Below are 22,265 nucleotides of genomic sequence, written 5' to 3' on the forward strand. Positions count from 1 at the left end.
GCTTTTAATCCATTTAAGGTGTGCCATGTTAGTTTTCCCCATACTAATCATCAGCAGTATTACAAGTTTGCATTAGGTATATCCATAATGACTTACCCACTACTTGCAAAGAAGTAGCATCATTACAGAGCTGGGACATCTACAGCTACAGTGAGCTTTCATTTAAACAGATGCTTCAAAAGCAAATAGGATTGATTTTTACAGCTCCATATATGCTTTGAGTGAACTACTAAAATAGCTAAAAGAAGAACAGGAGTACTTGTGGCACCTTAGAGACTAACAAATTTATTAAGCATAAGCTTTCGTGGACTGCAGCCCACTTCTTCGGATGCATCCGAAGAAGTGGGCTGTAGTCCACGAAAGCTTATGCTTAATAAATTTGTTAGTCTCTAAGGTGCCACAAGTACTCCTGTTCTTCTTTTAGCTATTTTAGTAGTTCACTCAAAGCATATATGGAGCTGTAAAAATCAATCCTATTTGCTTTTGAAGCATCTGTTTAAATGAAAGCTCACTGTAGCTGTAGATGTCCCAGCTCTGTAATGATGCTACTTCTTTGCAAGTAGTGGGTAAGTCATTATGGATATACCTAATGCAAACTTGTAATACTGCTGATGATTAGTATGGGGAAAACTAACATGGCACACCTTAAATGGATTAAAAGCAGCCTATCTGACAAATCTCAGAATGTAAATGGGGAATCATCATCAAATGGGTGTATTTCTAGTGGGGTCCTGCAGGAATTGGTTCTTGACCTGATTAGCCACAAAATCATAACTGTTAAAGTTTGCAGATGACACAAAAATTGGGGGAGTGGTAAATGATGAAGAGGACAGGTCACTGATACAGAACAATCTGGATTGACTGGAAGCAAACGTTACGTGTTTTAATGTGGTAAATGGAAATGTTACAGCTGGGAACAAACAATGTAGGCCATACTTACAAGATGGGGGACAATATTGTGGGAAGCAGTGACTCTGAAAAAAATTTGGAGGTCGTGGTTGATAATCAGCTGAATATGAGCTCCCAGTGTGACACTGTGGTTGAAAGGGTGAATGTGATCCTTGGATAAATAAACAGTGGGATCTTGAGTAGGACTAGAGAGGTTTATTTTACCTCTGCATTTATCATAGAAGAATAGGGTTAGAAGAGACCTCAGGAGGTCATCTAGTCCAACCCCCTGATCAAAGCAGGACCAACCCCAACTAAATCATCTCAGCCAGGGCTTTGTCAAGCCGGGCCTTAAAAACCTCTAAGGATCATAGGCGTGCGCAGCACATTTCATTAGGGTGTGCACCCAGGGATTTTATTTATTTATTTATATTAAAGGTGAACATCATAAAGGTTGGGGTGTGGGAGGGAGTGCGGGGTGTGGGAGGGGGTGCAGTGTACAGGAAGGGGATCAGGGCAAGGGATTGGGGCAGAGGAGGGGTGCGGGGTATATGAGGGGGCTCAGGGAAGGGGGTTGGGGTGCAGGAGGGGTGCGGAGTGCAGGAGGGGTGCAGTGTGCAGGAGGGGGCTCAGGGCAGGGGGTTGGGGTGCAGGAAGGATACGGAGTGCAGCAGGGGGCTCAGGGCAGGGGGTTGGGGTGCAGGAGGGATACGGAGTGCAGCAGGGGGCTTAGGGCAGGGGGTTGGGGTGTGAGGTGCAGGCAGGGGGCTTAGGGCAGGGGGTTGGGGTACAGGAGGGGTGCGGGGTGCGATAGGGGGCTCAGGGCAGGGAGTTGGGGTGCATGAGGGGTGCGAGGTGCAGACAGGGGGCTTAGGGCAGGGAGTTGGGGTGCAGGGGGGTGCAGGGTGCAGCAGGAGGATCAGGGCAGGGAGTTGGGGTGGGGTGCAGGAGGGGGCTCAGGGCAGCGGGTTGGGGTGCGAGCTGCAGGCAGGGGGCTCAGGGCAGGGAGTTGGGATGCAGGAGGGATGTGGCAGGGGGCTCAGGACGGGGAATTGGGGTGCGGGAGAGGTGTGAGGTGCAGGCAGGGGGCTCAGGGCAGGAAGTTGGGGGGTGGGATGCAGGAGGGGTTCAGGCTCCGGCCTGGCACTGCTTACCTGCAGCAGCGCGCTCCCTGCCTGCCTGTCTGCCCTGGCCCCATGCCGTGCCGCTCACCACGTCCCTGTGCGGCCCATGGGGTGGGCACAGGGCTCCGCGCGCTGCCCTTGCCACGCCTCCAGGTACCTCCCCCGCAGCTCTCATTGGCCGCGGTTCCCCGTTCCTGGACAATGGGAGCTGCGGGGGGTGGTACCTGGAGCAATGCACAGAGACCTCTGTCTCCCCTACCCCCAGGGACGTGGTGCCGTGATGGCTGCTTCTGAGAGCGGTGCAGGGCCTGCGCCACCACGGGGGGCAAATCCCGTGGGCCGGATCCAAAGCCCTGAGGGGCTGGATCCGGCCTGCAGGCATTAGGGTGTGCCTGGGCACACCCGGCACACCCCGTACGCACGCCTATGCTAAGAATGGAGATTCCACCACCTCCCTAGGTAACCCATTCCAGTACTTCACCACCCCCCTAGTGAAATAGTTTTTCCTAATATCCAACCTAGACCTCTCCAACTGCAACTTGAGACCATTGCTCCTTGTTCTGTCATCTGCCACCACAGAGAACAGCCTAGCTCCATCTTCTTTGGAACCTCCCCTTCAGGTAGTTAAAGGCTGCTGTCAAATCCCCCCTCACTCTTCTCTTCTGCAGACTAAATAAGTCCAGTTCTCTCAGCCTCTCCTCATAAATCATGTGCCCCAGCCCCCTAATCATTTTCGTTGCACTCTGCTGAACTCTTTCCAATTTGTCCACATCCTTTTTATAGTGGGGGGCCCAAAACTGGACACAATAATCCAGATGTGGCCTCACCAGCGCTGAATAGAGGGGAATAATCACTTCCCTTGATCTGCTGGCAATGCTTCTACTAATGCAGCCCAATATGCCATTTGCCTTCTTGGCAACAAGGGCACACTGTTAACTCATATCCAGCTTCTTGTCCACTGTAATCCCCAGGTCCTTTTCTGCAGAACTGCCGCTTAGCCAGTTGGTCCCCAACCTGTAGCAGTGCCTGGGATTCTTCCGTCCTAAGTAAAGGACTCTGCATTTGTCCTTATTAAACCTCATCAGATTTCTTTTGGCCCAATCCTCCAATTTGTCTAGGCCACTCTGGACCTTATCCCTACCCTCCAGCGTATCTACCTCACCTCCTGGCTTAGTGTTATCCGTGAACTTGCTGAGGGTGCAATCCATCACATGATCCAGATCATTAATGAAGATGTTGAACAAACCCGGTCCGAGGACCAACTCCTGGGGCACTATGCTTGATACCGGCTGCCAACTAAACATCAAGCTATTGATCACTACCCATTGAGTCCAATGATCTAGCCAGCTTTCTATCCACCTTATAGTCCATTCATCCAATCCGTACTTCTTTAACTTTCTGGCAAGAATACTATGGGAGACCGTATCAAAAGCTTTTCTAAAGTCAAGGTGTATCACATCCACCGCTTTCTCCATATCCACAGAGCCAATTATCTCATCATAAAAGGCAATCAGGCTGATCAGGCATGACTTGCCCTTGGTAAATCCATGTTGACTGTTCCTGATCACCTTCCTGTCCTCCAAGTGCTTCAAAATGGATTCCTTGAGGAATCCATGATTTTTCTGGGGACTGAAGTGAGACCGGTCTATAGTTCCCCGGATTCTCCTTCTTCCCTTTTTTAAAGATGGGCACTATATTTGACTTTTTCCAATCGTCCTGAGTCTCCCCCAATCACCACGAGTTTTCAAAGATAATGGCAAATGGCTCTTCAGTCACATCAGCCAACTCCCTCAGCACCCTCAGATGCATTGCATCTGGCCCCATGAACTTGTGCATTTCCAGCTTTTCTAAATAGTCCTTAACCTATTCTTTCACCTCCTCCCCATATTGTGCTGCCCAGTGCAGCAGTCTGGGAGCTGACCTTGTCTATGAAGACCGAGGCAAAAAAAACATTAAGTACGCCAGCTTTTTCCACATCATCTGTCACTAGGTTGCCTCCCCCATTCAGTAAGTGTCCCACACTTTCCCTGACCACCTTCTTGTTGCTAACATAGTACTGGTACAACCACAGCTGGAATACTATGTCCAGTTCTGGTGCCCACAATTCAAGAAAGATGCTGATAAATGGGAGAGGATTCAGAGAAGAGCTACAAGAATGATTAAAGAATTAGAAAACATGCCTTTTAGTGGTTTACTCAAGGAGCTCTATCTATGTAGTTTAATAAAGAGAAAGTTAAGTTGTGACCTGATTACAATCTATAAGTACCTACATAGGGAACAAATATTTAACAATGGACTCTTAAATCTAGCAGAGAAAGGTATATTGCAATCAGTTGCTGGGAGTTGAAGCTAGACAAATTCAGCCTGGAAATAACGTGAAAGTAATTAATCATTGGAACAATTTACCAGAGGTCATGGTGGATTCTCCATCATTGACAATTTTTAAATCAAGATCAGATGTTTTTCTAAAAGATCTACTGTAGGAATTATTTTGGAGAAATTCTATGGCCTGTGTTATACACGAGATCATATGAGATGATCACAGTGGTCCCTTCTGGCCTTAGAATCTATGAATCAATGGCAGGAATACTTTGTCAAGACTGAGATGTGTTTATTCTTCGATTGTATTCTCTTATGTCTTCCATAGACATCTCCATTTGGGGAGGGGGGATTTGTGTTGCTTAATCCATGTATTCCCCTCCTGGATATAAAGCATTAAGTAATATTTATCCCTGTTGAAGATTTTTTTAATCTTTTGCACCACCTTCCTTCTATAAAATCCAATTAAACGTTAGTTGCATCTCATAGTCATGTCAAGTGAGCACAGCAATTTCAGTGGTAGCATGGTGTATGTATGTGGGAGATACAGTATCATTAAACTGATAAAACTCAGTAAAACTGCACCTGAATGACAGCTGATTACAAGCAAGAGTCTTTCAAATTAGACAGGGTGAAACTAGAAATATTCTGAATAAATCAGAGGGGTAGGGTGAGGGTGGGGGAATCATTTGATTCCATGGCTTACAAATATTTATAGATATTGATGGTATTTCTTAACACACAAGTGTTGCATTCTTCTTTGCTCCTGGCTCAAATGTAAAAAATTCTTATTACATACTTAGAGGATTATATATTTTCTCTCAATTAAGATGCCTGTGCATAAGCTGATTGAGTCTTCCATTTCTTTCTTGGAAGCAGTAGGCATTTTGGCAGCAAATTGTGATTTTTTTTTAAAGGTTTTGCTCATACACATTGCTGATAATTAAGCATTACATCATGAGACTGCTAAACAAAAAAAATATTTAAAAGCATAATTAAGCATTACATCATGAGGCTGTCAAACAAAAAAATTATTTAAAGGTCAAAAAAAAGCACTTATAAAGATCAAACACATGGGATCACGGAAAACTTCCTAACTAACTCCCTTTTAAAATTCAAATACCAAAAGCAAACATTTTTTGAAATGTAGCCAGGAAACAGATTGTGGGTATGTCTCATAGTTTAGACTAAAATGTTATTGAAAGTTCCTGGATTTTGGGCAGTCCTTTACTCTGTAATTGAGGAAATTGCTAAAAAGAAAGTTCAGGTCTGAAGGTACGTACACACATTTATGCTTCATTAAGCATTGTACATCTGATTCAAGTTCTAGCATAGGAAAAGATGATTCCTTGGTGATTTTGGCTGCCTGGCAGTTTGAATTACCTCACTACAACCTGGATTTGTTGCTCCATAATTTACAATTTGTGTTTTTAAGCATAGGCTAGGAAAACCTGCACCTGCCCTTTAATCTGGCCTTTGTATATGCGGAGTTAAACTTTATATTATGGCTTCAAAATTTTAGCAGGACAAATGACACCATGTGTATGCTGCAGATTATTAATAGATTATCAGATGATTGTCACAGATGGCCGTTGACGGAGAAAATGTGGAAGTAAATGATCTCCAGGGGAAAATCATTGTGGGTCAGATTAGTACCAAAGAGAAGTTGGCCATATGTCTGAAAGCCCATTCCATCCCGAGACCTTCAAATGAACTGTCATGTTATTTCAAGTAACCAAGAACAATATTACAAGACTTTCTTTGTTTTAAGGTTACTCTGTCTACTGAATCTCTACAGTGCATCCTGGGTCCTATTGCAGTGAGTCTTAGAAAATATCCTCAGGATAACCTTTCTCTTGCTGTCCATTACAATTCTTGGGTTTCAAGAGTCAACTTGTAAAGAGACCAGGGCCGGCTCCAGGCACCAGCCCTCCAAGCATGTGCTTGGGGCGGCACCTGGAGGGGGGCGGCGCTCACCTGGGGACAGCGGGGCCGTGGCCGGGCTCTCCGCCCTCCTCCCGGCGCTCCGGCCGGTTGGGAAGAGCGGGGCCCCGGCCGGGCTCTCTGCCCTCCTCCCGGCGCTCCGGCCGGTTGGGGAGAGCGGGGCCCCGGCCGGGCTCGCCGCCCTCCCTGCGGTGCTCCGGCCAGCCGGGGAGAGCGGGGACCCAGCCAGGCTTGGCACCCTCCCCTGCCGCGCTCCCTGCCCGGGGGGGGGGGAGGGGGGCAGGAGCCGGCCCTGAAAGGGACCATAGTTAAATGTATCCAAAGAGTTATTTTTATTATGGTAATTTCAAGGCAGTAGTTGTCTTGTGTATGTAAGTGAAGAGAGTAAATGTAAAAACACAGACATCTCAGGTTGTCATTTCAATTTTTCATGTGCTTTCAGCTCTAGAATGTCTCTTTGTGCAGCAGCTGGCCCATTTGTTGGGAATGGAATCAGCAGATAATATGAACACTATAGAAACATAAACATGGTGCCTCAATGGATCTATCCTTAATATGAAGAGAGAGGACAGTCTTGTGGTTAAGGAGTTGGACTGGAATTCAGGAGATCTGGATTCATTTCCTGTCTCTGCAAACTTTCTGTGTTACATTGGGGAAGCTTTTTGTTTGCTTTGGTTCACTATCTGTATAATGTAGATAATAATACTTCCTTTGTCTGTCTTGTCTATTTGGTTTGTATGCTCTGTGGGGCAGAGACTGTCTCTCAGTACATGTTTGTGCCGTGAAATGATGTGGAAAAAGCTGAAGTATTCAATGCTTTTTTTGCCTTGGTCTTCACAGACAAGGTCAGCTCCCAGACTGCTGCACTGGGCAACTTAGTTTGGGGAGAAGGCGAGCAGCCCTAAGTGGTGAAAAAACAGGTTAAAGACTATTTAGAAAAGCTGGACATGCACAAGTCCATGGGTCCAGATCTAATGCATCCAAGGGTGCTAAGGGAGTTGGCTGATGTGATTGCAGAGCCATTGGCCATTATCTTTGAAAATTAGTGGCGATCAGGGGAGGTCCTGAACGATTGGAAAAAAGCAAATATAGTGCCCATATTGAAAAAAGGGAAGAAAGAGAACCCGGGGAACTACAGACCGGTCAGCCTCACTTCAGTCCCCAGAAAAATCATGGATTCCTCAAGGAATCCATTTTGAAGCACTTGGAGGACAGGAAGGTGATCAGGAACAGTCCATATGGATTCACCAAGGGCAAGTCATGCCTGACCAACCTGATTGCCTTCTATGATGAGATAACTGGCTCTGTGGATATAGGGAAAGCGGTGGATGTGATATATCTAGACTTTAGCAAAGCTTTTGATATGGTCTCCCACAGTATTCTTGCCAGAAAGTTAAAGAAGTTTGGATTGGATGAATGGACTATAAGGTGGAAAGAAAGCTGGCTAGATTGTCGGGATCAATGACTCCATGTCTAGCTGGCAGCCGGTATCAAGCGGAGTACTCCAGCAGTTGGTCCTGGGGCCGGTTTTGTTCAACATCTTTATTAATGATCTGGATGATGGGTGAATTGCACCCCTCAGCAAGTTCACATATGACACTAAGCCCGGGGGAGAGGTAGATATGCTGGAGGGTAGGGATAGGGTCCAGAGTGACCTAGACAAATTGAAGGATTGGGCCAAAAGAAATCTGATGAGGTTCAACAAGGACAAGTGTAGAGTCCTGCACTTAGGAAGGAAGAATCCCATGCACGCTACAGGCTGGGTACCAACTAGCTAAGTAGCATTTCTGCAGAAAAGGACCTGGGAATTACAGTGAATGGCAGCAGCTCAGGTCAGCGTTAACCCATCTCCAAGCACAGTATCAGAGAGCCTCCTAGGTTTACAATGGAGAGCGAACCGATCAAGCTTTTTGCAAAGCGAGCCGCTTTCTGGTCACAGAAGCACAGCCAAATTTTGGTGACTCGCCGATGAGAGGCAAGTAAAACCATGGACTTTCAGCAAAAGCACCAGGAACGACCATGTGTACCAAGAGAACTCAAAAAAGGCAGATCTGCAGATCTTCCGGACAGGTGATCAGTGCAGGGAGCATATTAAGAGGCTGAAGAGCGAGTAATGGAAGATCAAGGACAAGAACTTTGGCCAACTCACCAACAACATGCTCATTTTATGATGACTTTGACTGGATTCTGGGCACTGTGCCCAGCACAGAGCCAACCATGCTTCATGATGACCTGGTCAGCTGGGACCAGGTTGAACCCAGCATGGGGACTGATGGGAGTCAGTAGCAGGCTCCCAGTGAGGAGTATGAAGTGACTCTTTTAATGAAACCAGTCCCAGAGTAGGCTGTGAATGAGGAACAACAGAAACTTCTTGGTCCCTATTCGGAAGAGTTGTTTGATCCCCACCTTGAGGAACAGCCCACTGCTGAGCTTGCAGAAAACCCGGTGGAGACAGAAGCTGCCCCAGAGCCCAGTATGTGTATGACTCAAATGTACAGTTTATTATTACAGTAATGGGGGGGGGGATTTCTGGGGGTAGGAAGAAGCATTGCTAAGCCCTGGCTACCAGCGTGTGGCCACTAATGACAGATTGTATCACAGCACCTGGGCGTCCCCTCTTTCCCTTCCCCCTACACATCGAATTCAAAATGGCGACTTGGAATTTCAAACATTCATAAACAGCTGTAAAGGTTATTTTAACTAAATCACAGCTGTTTATTAGGGTCAGTCATGTTTTCCTTTCAGTAATAAGAAACTTGACACTCTGTAATCACTCTTCCAGGGTCTATGGAGCCACCTGTACACAGTGAACTGAATTGGTGTGTTTGGGAAAGAGTATTCTATTCCCAAACCTAGTCCATTTCAGTTAGAAGTAATCCATGCAGTCTGCAGGTCACCAAATCATTTCTCCCAAGTACAAGTGGGATGACAGTTTTGTCCCCACTGCTGCAGATTTCAGAGTGTTTGTGTGCAGCAATAACAGGGTAAGCCATGTGTGAGCTAGCACAGCATCATGTTAATTCCCTCATGGATTCTGACTCAATCCTGGTTGCTGATAGCTGCAAACTATTCCTGAAGCAGGACCTCCGGACAGTTAGTCACATTGCGGGGAAGGGTGTATTTTCTAGGTCCCCCACATAGTCCACTCCACTCACAAATGTGCTCTTTGGTCACTATATGTTTCAATACTTCTGCTACATACACTGCAGGTTTCCCTCCAGCAGCTAGGAATAACATCTCCCTTTGCCATTAGGCACCACATGAACAGTTACGTCTTCCAAAATATGAAAGGCCTGACAAGACAGAAAAAGCCTTTTGCAATAAGGACATTATACAACCTGCCCCTGCTTCATATGGCAATTAGTTAGGAAATTTTTATGAAACAGAAAAAAGTTATAATTTTAAACTTATGATTGTTTCTGCACTTACGTAACTGCGATTAACAAGGCTGTCCAGAGACAGTATGAGGACTGAGGCATCTCCTTTACAATATGTGTTAGTTCACTTTAGAAATGTTACATTTTATATGCTTGAGATGCCACCAAAATTAATTCAGTGCTCCTCCACTGAGCTGGTGTGGACAATAACTCTCCGTTTCTTGTCCGATTTCAGGACCCTCAAACTATACTGCCTACTTCTTCGGGAACTTTATCTGTGGCCCAGCATACCTCCACAGACTGTTCTAAAAAGAAGCATTTCTGTGATGAAGTTATGGTCGAAGTTCTTGCAAGGCAGACCAGCAGGTCCAGTACCAGAAGAAGAGGGACAGCATGTTGACAGGCAGGAGGAAAGGTTGAGGCTCGCCACACAGGTAGAGGACAGGGTTTCAGCAAGGGAGCAGAGACTTCCAAAGCAGTTCCTGGAACAGGAACGGAGACTAAGGGAGGAGGACAGTGCTCAACAGAGAGAACTGTTTCAGCAACTTATCTTCATAATGGCTGCAATAGTCACATCTCTTGCTGCCTCCCCAACTCCATGGTATGATCACGTGCAATGTACCCTCAGTCCTTCAGCAGCTTGAACAGCTCTGTGTCAGGATGGCCCGTGCATTCAGGACTCATGAGTGGCTGGGCAGGGCAACTAAACCCCGTGCAGCCATCCTTCATCAACGCCTTTCCGGTGGAAACCTCCCCTCCCTTCTTCCACTGCTAAGTGGGGGGAAAATGTGTAAAGAAGGGAAAGAAGAATGTGGGGTCAGCGGTGATGTAGCAGTAGGGGGATTGTGTCGTGTATTAACTATTTTCTGTTCTTTGTGTGTGTGTGTGTGTGTGTGTGTGTGTGTGTGTGTGGAGGGTTTGTAATGGCAGCTGGCCTGCCAAACGCTGTGTGTGTTTTACTATTTTAAGACATGTTTACAAATAATGTTTATATTTTCAAGAAAGTGTATTGCTATCTCTGCATCACATCATACAATCATGATTGAGATGACAGAGCTAAAAATGTGTTTAGGAGCAATTAAGCACCAGTAAGAAAACCGTATTCCTCTATTTAACTTGATACCTCAATTCACATTTCAGTACATTCCATTCTACCTTCTCCCCCCCACACACACACACAACCAAATTCATTATTCATCATGTCATTCAGACTTACATCGCATGTCAGTCACTCACATCTCTCCCAAGCACTGCCCCGCGCCAAAAAATTAATAAGCCACTTTCCCCCCACAAGCACATTCCTATGGGCACTATGCCCCCTCTTCCATTGGGCCATGCAAGTCCATAATGTGAGAACACATAGCACCCCTGACTTCTGCTGCCCAGGTGCAATCAGCTCCCTGAGCGGTAGCTGCAGTTTCTGGCTGGGGGTACCAATCCAGCGACCCTCATTGTCATAGGTCTATTCAGGGGGAAATGGCTCAACTCTGGCTTTACAAAAGTTGTGAAGAGCACAGCAAGCCACAGTCCTGCAATCAGCACTTATGACACTGGAATCCAAATGGACTTCCAATGGGATTTTAATCTGCCAAAAGCACATTTAGCTACCATCCTACACATGCTGAGAATGTAATTAAACGTTCGTTTTCCAGGGCCTCTGAAATTAGGGTGTGGTTTTGTAAGTCAAAGCAAAAGGGATGCACGGGCTCCCCCACAATAACAGTGGGGACAGTAACGCCGTTTAAGTAAATGTCATTTGGTGGGAATAGTGTCCCAGCCTATCTATGAATGTAGACTCCTGAGCAGCAAAAAACTCTAGCATTGTGAACTTTTCAAGTACAGCCCATGTAAACATTCATAAATCTGCCTCTGTGGTCCACAAGGGCCTGTATAACCATGGAGCAGCACCCTTTCCAATTTGTTTACTCATCTGCTCCTTGAGGAGGGCAAACTATGGGCACATGAGTCCCATCAGTGTCCCTGGCACAGTTAGGAAACCCCATTCTCTCAGAGCCAGTAATTACCTCCGGAATATCTTTAATGCCTGCCACCCTGGGGTAACCCACACTCCTGATTGCCTCAGTTACCTACCACTTTATCCACGGTCGACTTTCCAACCCCAAACTGACTGGCAACGAACTTGTAGCAGCCAAGGGTAGCCAGCTTCCAGTACGTTATCGCAACCTACTTCTGGACTGGCAAGGATGACTTCAGATGTGTCTCTTTATGCTGGGGACAAGCTGCTCACAAAGCTTCAGAAATGTAGCTTTCTTCATGTGAAAGTTCTGGATCTACTCCTGGTCATCCCAGGTCTGTATGATGATGTGATCCCACCCATCTGTGCTTGTGGCTTTGCTCCAGAAGTGGTGCTACATAGGGGGCATCAGCGGCTATGCAGTTATATTGAGCAGCATCTGTCAGTGCAAGTCTGAGATGCCAGGGTACTCTTCCTCCTCTGCCACCTCCTCTTCTTGCAGCTCCTTCAGGAAATCCGTCAGGTACCTTTGGGGGAACAGAAAACCGCCAAAATGTCCACAAGCGCCTCCAATGCTGTGCCAGTTTTCTGACACGGGAGTGAAAGTGCAAGAAAGAGAAGTTCATCAAAAGGCACCTCATGCAGGTTGCTGGCTCCGAGAGCTGGGAGTGCATAGACCAAAATGACTGCTTGGCAGGCTGTGTTTGGCAGGCTGTTCAGACTTCCTATAACATGCAGGTCTGGCAGGAAAATTTTCCCACAGTGTACCACAGTCCTAGGGCTCGAGCAGCCACATTTTGGGGGGAAGGAGGCTCTTGGGACTCTGGGATATGATTACTTTGACTTGGATCTGCGCACTGCCATGTGGATGCCAGAACCCTAGGTTCGAGCGCATGTTAGAAAAGTCTTAATGTAGGGTTAAAATACAATGTAGCTGCTCAAGTGTAGGGTTCCCTAACATGGGTCAGATGACTCAAGTCCCACTAACCCTGGGCTTACATTTCAGTGTAGACATACCCACTAGGGCTGTTACTCCCTCCCTTGCAGGGGTACAGATTGGGTCTTTGCTTCACCATCTACCATCCCAGGGTGCCAGCCAGCATAGCCAAGCTGATCTGGAGGGGGCAGTAATTTGCTATTGGCATAGACCCACTGGATCAATTTTGATCAGCTTCTGATGCAATGCAGCTTACTCAGAGCAGAATGTAATGTTGCAATCTAGTCCACTATGAGAAAAAAAAACAGAAAACATAGCGAGAGAATGCCACAGGGATTCTTTAACATCCCACTGTATGAAAGAGAATCTCATTTCGGACAGTTAATGCCAGAGTTTTATTTTCTCTGTCAACTAACCGTAAATATAACTTCTGGGTGCAATGCAACAATGAGTGCCCTGTAATTCCACTACGCTGTGGAGTACCTGCAGTCTTCTACACTTCCGAATAGCTGACTCAGCTGTTTGGGTGCCCCTGGTTTTGCCTGAAAACTATTGCCAGACTTCATTCTCATTTCAGCTTTCAAACAAATCAGATCTACAGCTTTCCTGTCATCACAAATGTTGTGTAGCCACATGAAATGTTTGAATCATTTTGAAAGATTCCATACTTTTTCCCTCCCAAAGTGTCCACTTAACTTTCTGACATCAGCAGTTTGAACATCACACTTTGAAATCAGAGCATCAATGGTCTGTGCCACAAGTGGGTTTCTTGATATTCTGGCTTCTGTGACATGCCGTGTGGGACACGGATTCTTATTTAACAGCAAAAAGTGAAAGAAAGCCAAAAAAACATGGGGGGGGAGGGAGGAATGTAAACTCCTTGGCTGATGCTGCCAAAGTTTCTAAAATGTTCAGCATCTCTTCACTGTTACAACAAAAAAACAAAATGAAAAACCAAGAACAAAACTCTCCTGCAGATTACTTGGCTCATATTCACTCACAGACTGTGTTTACTTAGAAAGCAAAAATATGAACTTGTGATAGGAGTTCAAGGCAAAAGCTCCATCTGGTCTGGAGTTCCTGTCTAATAATCTTTGTCTTTGAGTTTCATCTTTCTTTCCTTTTTCTGTTCTTGCTAGGGTTGCCAACTGTCTAATCTCACAAACCCAAATGCCCTTCCCCTGCCCTGAGGCCATGCCCCTTCTCTGTGACCACGCCCTGCTCCTCCATCCCCCCTACCCCACCCTTACTCACTTTCACCGGGCTGTGGCAGGGGGTTGGGCTGTGGTAGGGGGTGTGGGCTCTGGGCTGGGGCCAAGAGCTTTGGAGAGTGAGAGGGGGCTCTGGGCTGAGCCTGGGGCAGGAGGTTGGGGTGCAGGAGGGGGTGTGGGGTGGAAGCTCTGGGAGGGAGTTTGGGTGCAGGAGGGGGCTCAGGGCTGGGGCGGGGATTGGGGTGTGGGAGGAGGTGAGGGGTGTGGGCTCTGGGAGGGAGTTTGGGTGCAGGAGGGGGCTCAGGGCTGGGGCAGGGGCTTGGGTTGCTGGAGGGGATGAGGGGTGCTGGCTCTGGGAGGGAGTTTGGGTGCAGGACGGGGTGTGGAGTGCAGGTTCTGGGAGGGGGTTCAGGGCTGGGACAGGGATTGGGATGTGGGAGGGAGTTTGGGTGCAGGAGAGGGCTTAGGGCTGGAGCAGGGGTGCAGTAGGGGTGAAGGGTGTGGGCTCTGGCTGGGAGGCTCTTACCTCAGGTGGCTCCCGGTCAGCAACGCAGTGGGGATACGGCAGGCTCCCTGCTTGCCCTGGTCCTGCGTCGCTCCCAGAAGGGGCTGACACGTCTCTGCGGCCCCCTGAGGGGGCAGGGTCTCTGCGTGCTGTCTGTGCCCCGAGTGCTGAAGCTCCCATTGGCCGGGAACTGTGGCTAATGGGAGCTACAGGGGTGGAGTCTGCCTTAGCCCCGCTGCGCTCCCACCCGAGGTAAGCGGGGCAGGGGGCTGCATGTGCTGCCCTCTCGGTGCGCCGTTTCCGGAAGCCAATGGGAGCTGTGGAGTTGGCGCTGGGGGCAGGGGAAGCATGCGGAGATCCCCCAGCGGTCACAGGGATTTGCCGGCTGCTTCCAGGAGCAGCGTGGGGCCAGGGTAGGCAGGGAGCCTGCCTTAGCCCTGCTGCACTTCTAGTGGCCTAAAATCTCCTGAGCTGTCTTCAGTAGTCTCTGGGAGATAGAGCCTGATTCCAGGAGACTCCCGATGGAGCCGAGAGCTTTGGCAACCCTAGTTCTTGCCCATCTGCTATGTCCCCCATATCACTACAATGGTTCCTGTACCTGAGGAGAGAAGGCTGCAACTTCCTTTATAGCCTGTCAATGTTGCTGTGTCAGTGTGATGGAAGGCCCTTTCTTCCTCCTATGATTTCAGCTCTGACAGTGTTCAGTCTAGTCCAATTAGTTTTACTTCCTTTTACTTTATTGTTTTGAGACTTTCTTATTGAAATGAGACCCTGCTGGGATCACAGTTTTTTTGTTTGTTTTTGTTTTGTTTGTTTACTTGATGCAAAACAGTGTTATGAAAAAGCCATGGTTGTCTTCCTGGAGTTTTCAGTTAATCACTAATGACCAAGGGAAGCTAGACACCACCTAACTTATTATAGGACTAATGGACTGTCACACTCCAAATAAGAATCTTTTTTGTGGGGCTCAGTCATAGGCAATTTGTCTTAATTTTAATATCAGATTTCTCCATATACTTTTGTGTATGTGTTTGAGTGAAAGAGCTAGATCAGGGATGGGCAAACTTTTTGGCCCGAGGGCCACATTGGGTTGCAAAACTGTATGGAGGGCTGGGTAGGGAAGGCTGTGCCTCCCCAAACAGCCTGGCCCCAACCCCCATCCACCCCTCCCACTTCCCGCCCCCTGACTGCACCTCTAACCCCCCCCCCATTCAACCTCCCCTGCTCCTTGTCCCCTAACTGCCCCCTCCTGGGAACCCCCACCCCTGACTGCCCCGATTCCTATCCACACCCCTGCTTCCTGGCAGGCTCCCAAGGATCCCATGCCTATCGAACCCCCCCTGTTCCCCATCTCCTGACCCCTATCCACACCCCCGTCCCCTGACAGGCCCCCCCGGGATGCCCATGCTTATCCAACCCCCCTGTTCCTCGTTCCCTGACTGCCCCCCCGAACCTCCATCCCATCCAACCGCCCCCTGTCCCCTGGCTGCCCCCTGGGACTCCCCGCCCCTTATCAAACCCCCCCACCCCGAGTCCCGGCCCCCTTACCATGCCGTTCAGAGCAGCATGTCGGGCAGCCGCGCCGCCTGGATGGAGCTAGACACACTGCCACGCTGCCCTGCAGGAGTGCGCAGCTCCGCCGCCCAGAGAGCTGCCCGCACAGTGGCGTGGCTGCGGGGGAGTGGGGACAGTAGGGGAGGGGCCGGGGGGCTAGCCTCCCCAGCCGGGAGCTCAAGGGCTAGGCAGGACCATAGTTTGCCCACCTCTGAGCTAGATGTTTAAAATTTCTAAAATGATAAAAGCATGCTGCATTTAGGGAAGGTATTGTTGCTAGGAGTGCAACACCCTGTTGGTATGCAAACACATTTCTGAAAGACCTTTCGTGTCCTACTTTCTGTGGGAAGTGTTGTTTGAAAAGCTGACAGGATCTCCAAGGTTTTGAGCTGATGGACCCCTCACAGAGTATGAAAAGCATCCACTGAAATTAGTTCCCTGTGGAGATGAAAATAAGGAGTTATAATATTGTAGGAAACAATGCTGCCATTTTTCAGGAAAATAAAGAATTCTGATAACTCTTTTTAGGCTAACATGAAAGAATAAAGGACCTTTTCTTTTAAAAATGCAGAATACCATATAGAATTATAAAGCTAGACTTTAAAAAAAGAAAAGCTACTGATTGTCGAGGTTTATTGTTGATAATTACTGTTTGCAGTGTAAAATCCCTGTATTACCAGAAACTGAAGCGGAATGGTATGTTCAACTACATTAAATTGTATAGTGATCTATTGTAGGATTTTAGCCATTCACATTCTGATTTTCTACATATCAGTAACAAATTTTAGAAAACTTTTTATATTTAAACTTAAATCTCATTTAATATATTCTATTTTGTGCTTTTACTGAGAGATGCCATTCCTTCAAGTGTTTTTTCTGTATTTACAGACTATACGATGGCACGTAGACCTGCAGCCTTGGGCAAGTCCAACTCCTTCCCTGAATTATGAGGCCTTGAGGTTCCTGAAGTATATCACCACACCTCAGGTTGGTTTTCATTTCGATATCCAGTTTGAAAATAATTTGCAAAACACAATCAATTCTTCCCCCAAAAAAGATTCTTCAACAAGAGTTACAATGATTTCCACTTCCCATGGAGTTGAAGGTTGCATCTTGTTTAGACAAATATATATATTTGTTTCTGAAGGTGTGCAACTTAAAATGATGATCAACTTAAATATGATGATTAAAAGAGAGGCTAGAAAGAGACTCCTTTCCTTTGAACATTTATTTATAAAATCCATCATTGCTACCTGTGTCTCTTCTCAAAGTACAGTACATCTGAAATATCAGAAATAGACACACAGGTGTTGGGTGGTCCCAAAAGTATTGTGATGGGTACTGGAGGACCTTTAAATAATCATTCTGTAGCCAGGCACATTTTCTTGAAAAATATGCATTCTAGGTACTCAACCAGTTTAGGAGAAGTGGCAGGTCCCTATATATTAAACAGATTTCCCCAGTAATGTCAATAGCTCTCTGTAGCAAAATATTTTTATATTCACCCAAAAAACTGGAGGAAGGAGAGGGAGAGAGGTTAATTTTCTGAGGTGCTGAACACTTAAAACCCAGTTGCAGTCAAAGGGAGCTGCAGGTGCTGAGCACATCTGAAAATCAGGCCTGGATGTCTCGCTAAAGATGTAACTTTGTACAATGACATTTATATGTGTATTTCACCCAAGAAAGAATGGGAAGGGCTGCTAGATGCCCATAGTTTAGAACAGGATGGGTATTTTAATATCCTTATCTACCAACAGGTAGTCCCTGAACATCTGACTTGCAACTTGTCTATGCTGTGTCTTGCACCTAGGAATAACAAAGAACTTTAAAGATGGGTGTTTGTGTCACTCCCATAAGAAATTCTTTCTTTATACAGTATTTCTGAGGATGACAGCAAAGAATGTCTTCGAACATATCTAGAAATATACTACTGTCCCTGTTTGTTGGTAATTGTGAGGGTAACACAGTCTCTGCTTATCTGCAGACCTATGGGTGCCCTAGCTGTATGATTAGAAGTACCTGAATCATTTTTACAATGATATCTGTGCCCCCAAACTCTCACTAGAATGAACTATATTGAGAAAGCAGGAATGAAGATGATTCAAATGAAGACAGTAAGATCTAAATGGAACCAAATTAATTATACTTCTTGTTGTCAAGTAGAGATGCTTAGGCTGAAGCAGGCTTAGAGCACAGAAAACAGTCCTTATTCAGTGACTTAATAAATTGTGGCAGACTCAGCTAGTTGGGTCAAAACCTACAAGAGCATCAATTAGTAAAGAGTTTATAGTTTTTGACATAGCAATCAAGAGGTTCAGTTCCCAGAATGATGACTGACCTCTGGTGCAGGCAAAAGTGAAATCAAGAAATGAAAGAAACCCTCATTGCTGATCTAACAGATGCTACTGAATTAATAACTGACAGTGATAGCCCCATAAAAGGTGTGAATGCCACAAGAAATGAAAGATATTTACAGAATTGGGCATCAGGTCTTGTTTTTCTTGTGGACTGAGCAAGTTTCAATGAAATGGAAGACCAGTGCTGCCAAATTGAGAAAATATCATAATCCCTTGGACTCAGCAAGGGGTGGAGCTGGGAAGGCACTTTAAATACTAAGATTAGATTATCACGAGAACCTTAATATGTTTCATTCATTATTATTTGTATTAAAATACACCTAGAGGCCTCAGCCAAGATTGGAGCCCATTGTGCTAGGCTCTGTATAAACACATTGTAAGAGCCAGTCCCTACCTGAAGAGCTTACAATCTAATTAGATAATACAGACAAGGGTGGTGGAGGAGAGGGGAAACAGGCCCAGAGAGGTGAAGTGAGTTGCTCAAGGTTATACAACAGGCCAGTGGCTGAACTGGGAATGCAACCCAGGGCTCCTGGCTCCCTCTCTAGTGTCCTCTCCTCTTGCCCATGCTGCCAAGAGCTGTTAAAAGCTTTCCAAATTCTGGAGCATTGTAATTGCTTGAGTATCATGAATCAATTAACTATTTATTTTGCTGCAAATTGATTTCCTGTGGAGTACAGATTTTTTTATATATATATTTTAAAAGGAGCCCCAATGTATTATGTGCTTGTTATTGCAATGCCATTTATTTGCTAATTTTTATATGACTGAATGGAAGGGGCGGGGTGGAGGGTGGGGAGAAGAGAAGCCTAAATTCTTGTTTACGACTTAGTGAATCTTGGGGACAGCATGAAGAAAAACTATTCAAGTTTTCATGAATTTACCATAGGTATTATGAGCTAAAGAGGGAAAAAATGCAGCATGCAACCCGCCAAATGGTAATTTTCCAGATAATGGTATTTTAAAGATTAAGCCTCATTAAAAGTGAGTGTTTTGTTTATTTTTAAACAGAGATATGGATAGTGACTGCTAGAGCTCAGCCTGAATTGTAACTTTCATTCGAGCTCCGTTATTTAATTGTTCTGTCTCATCAGTTCCAGATAGGTCAGTGTCTGTGCTTTCTAGCGTTGGTCAAGATTGGGAATTGGATGAGAGTGAGCTGTCTGAGACTCTATCTGGACAAAACAGAAGACATCAACTTTATGTTTGCCTGTAAATTGCCTAGCAAACTTATGACACTGCATAAATAATAACAGTGACTCACAGACCTGTAGTCTAGATCAGTGGTTCTCAGCCAGGGAGGGGTCCAGGGCCCCCTGGGGATCCTGAGCAGGTTTCAGGGGCGCCTCCAAGCAGGGCTCACATTAGACTTGCTGGGGCCCAGGGTAGAATGCTGAAGCTCCACTGCATGGGACTGAAGCCCAGGGCCCTGAGCCCCACCACCCGGGGCTGAAGCTGAAGCCTGAGCAATGTAGCTTTGCAGGGGCCCCTGTGGCATGGGGCCCCAGGCAATTGCCCAGCTTGCTACCTCTAGGGCTACCATATGTCCAGATTTCCCCGGACATGTCCAGCTTTTCTGTCTATAAATAGCCGTCCGGGGAGGGATTTTTAAAAATCTAAAAATGTCCGGGATTTCCCCCCGGTCGGCTATTTATAGACAGAAAAGCCGGACATGTCCGGGGCAAGCGGGAGGCAGCAGGTAAGCTGGGGCGGGGGGGCACGAGGAGGAGAGCTCTGGGGAGGCGTGGCCCTGGCCAAGCGGCTCCTTCTGGCCCGGGCTGAGCGGCGCCCGGCGGCCCCAGGGGCTCCGGCCCGGCTCGGGCCCCAGGGCGGCGACCCCGGTTCCGTCCGAGCATGCCAGCCCGCGCTGTCCGAACACGCCCGGCCCAGCTCGGGCCCCAGCAGCACCGGCCCAGCCTGGCTCTGGCCCCAGCAGCGCCGGCCCTGGTTCCGGCCGAGTGCGCCGGCCCACCCCCGGCCGAGCACCTCCGGCCCAGTCCCAAGCCCCGCAACCCCGGCTGAAGCTCCGGCCGGAGCACAGCCCGATTCCTGGGCTCTTTAAACCGGCCCTGGTCAGGGGACAGGGAGGGGGGGTAGGATGGGTCGGGAGTTTGGGGGGGTGTCAGGGGGGCAGGGGTGTGGAGAAGGGTTGGGACAGTCAGGGACAGGGAGCAGGGGGGGTTAGATGGGTCTGGGGGGCTGTTAGGAGGGCAGGGGTGTGGAGAGGGGTCGAGGCAGGCAGGTAGCAGAGGGGGTTGGATAGGTCAGGAGTTCTGGGGGTCCTGTCAGGGGGCGGGGAGCAATTGGATAGGGCATGGGAGTCCCCAGGGGTTTGTCTGGGGATGGGGGTGTGAATATGGGGTGGGGGTGTGGATAAGAGTTGGGGCAAGTCAGGGGACAGGTAGGGTTGTAGGGGGTTCTCAGGAGGGGGCAGTCAGGGGACAAGGAGCGGGGTGGGGTTGGAGGTTTTGAGGGGGACAATCAGGGAGTGGGAAGTGGGAGGGAGTGGATCAGGGCAGGGCAGGGGCGGGGCTAGAGCAGGGCTCCTTCCCCCCAGTGTCCTCTTTTTTGCTTGTGGAAATATGGTAACCCTAGCTACCTCCTAATGCTGACCCTGGCTTTTATATGCAGAAAAGCAGTTGTTGTGGCACAGATGGGCCATGGAGTTTTTATAGCATGTGGGGTGTGGTGGGGGGCTCAGAAAGAAAAAGGTTGAGAACTTCTGGTCTAGATAATCAAGTGTTATGAGATTTTTTCCAAAAAGATACAAAATGCAGAACTCAGTCCAGTGTTTGAAAGAAAAAATAAATTGACTTTTATGCTCAAGTGAATTGTTTTTAGGGAAATGGATTCAGTATATGATGCTGAAGCTCAGTTATTTGCCTTTAATATTTGTATTGGTGTTAGGAGGGATTTTTCTGATCCATGACATTCTTCACCCAACAAAAGAAACAAACAAGGAAAAAACAATCAATATAGCTAGGGACCTGATTGTAACTCAGATTATAATTAAACCATTTTAAATTTTCCTCCCCTCCACCTTTCCCCCACAAAGTAAACCAAGAGTAATTTAAAAAGATTAGTGTTCTGCACGTTAAAACAAAATCTCTTCTGATTTTAACAGATTTCATGTGAACATATGAATATGAACAGCCTGACAGATAACTCTAAAACCATAAAGAAGCCGTGGCCAATCTGTCTTGATGACAGGTTCAGTTTAGTTCATCGAATCAAAAGCAAGCAATGCCGTCTCTATTCACTTGGGTAAGTACTCCTTTTGGAGGAACAGCAAAGCATTTTAACATGAATGCATTTTAGCATGAAAAGGCCCTTTCTTAAAGCAAAATGTAACCGTATTATCTAACAAAAATTTGAGTTTTATTCAGTTGCCTTTAGTCCTTGTTGACAAGTATTGGTCCCTGTTGTGGAATGTGATTTTTAGAAAAAACTTTTCTCTCTGTGAGGTCCTTCCCTTTTCTTTCTCATATTCAACATAACAATGATGCACATGATGGAAAGTAAAGAACTAATAATTTAAGAGTGATGGTTCCATTAAAGGAAGATGGAAGTTAATGAGGTGAACTGAGAAGCAAAAGTTTCCTTCTCTAAGCAGAAATTTATTGTATAATTACTTCAAAGGAATTATTTGTAAAACATCATTCTGCAGCCAAGAATCAGATTTTCCAGTGTGAGAAAGCATGCTATGTGATCAGGAGTGACAGAGCACTTGTGCTGAGGTGATAAATAATAAACACAGTTGTGGCCTTCTTGTAAAATGTTTTAGCCAGTTTAGTGTTCACAAAATGTTGAGATTGAAGTTCATGCAGTTAGGGTTACCATATTTAAAAAATAAAAAAAGAGGACACTCCACGGGCCCTAGTCCCGCCCCTTTCCCACCCCCAGCCCCGCCCCAACTCCACCCTTTCCCCGCCCCTTCCCCAAAGTCCCTGCCCTAACTCCCCCTCCTCCCTCCCAGCCACACGAAAAGGGCTGCCTGAGCGCTACCGGCTTTACGGTTTGCCGGGCAGCCTCCAGACCCTGCGCCCCGGGCCGGCGCTTCCCCTCCCGGGCTCC

At 47.1% G+C, this 22,265-nt stretch overlaps 1 protein-coding gene across 2 annotated transcripts in view; it reads left to right on the plus strand.

Moving 5' to 3' along the window:
* The window catches only part of METTL24 (methyltransferase like 24), an 86,306-nt gene that overhangs the window by 17,670 nt on the left and 46,371 nt on the right, over positions 1 to 22,265 (plus strand). For both annotated transcript variants that reach the window (XM_034765888.1, XM_034765887.1), the window contains exons 2-3: positions 16,723 to 16,821; positions 21,316 to 21,455. In XM_034765888.1, the coding sequence (XP_034621779.1) occupies positions 16,723 to 16,821; positions 21,316 to 21,455 (239 nt within the window). The remainder of the gene's footprint in view (positions 1 to 16,722; positions 16,822 to 21,315; positions 21,456 to 22,265) is intronic.

This window comes from Trachemys scripta, chromosome 3 (genome assembly GCF_013100865.1).
Source record: "Trachemys scripta elegans isolate TJP31775 chromosome 3, CAS_Tse_1.0, whole genome shotgun sequence".
NCBI lineage: Eukaryota > Metazoa > Chordata > Testudines > Emydidae > Trachemys > Trachemys scripta.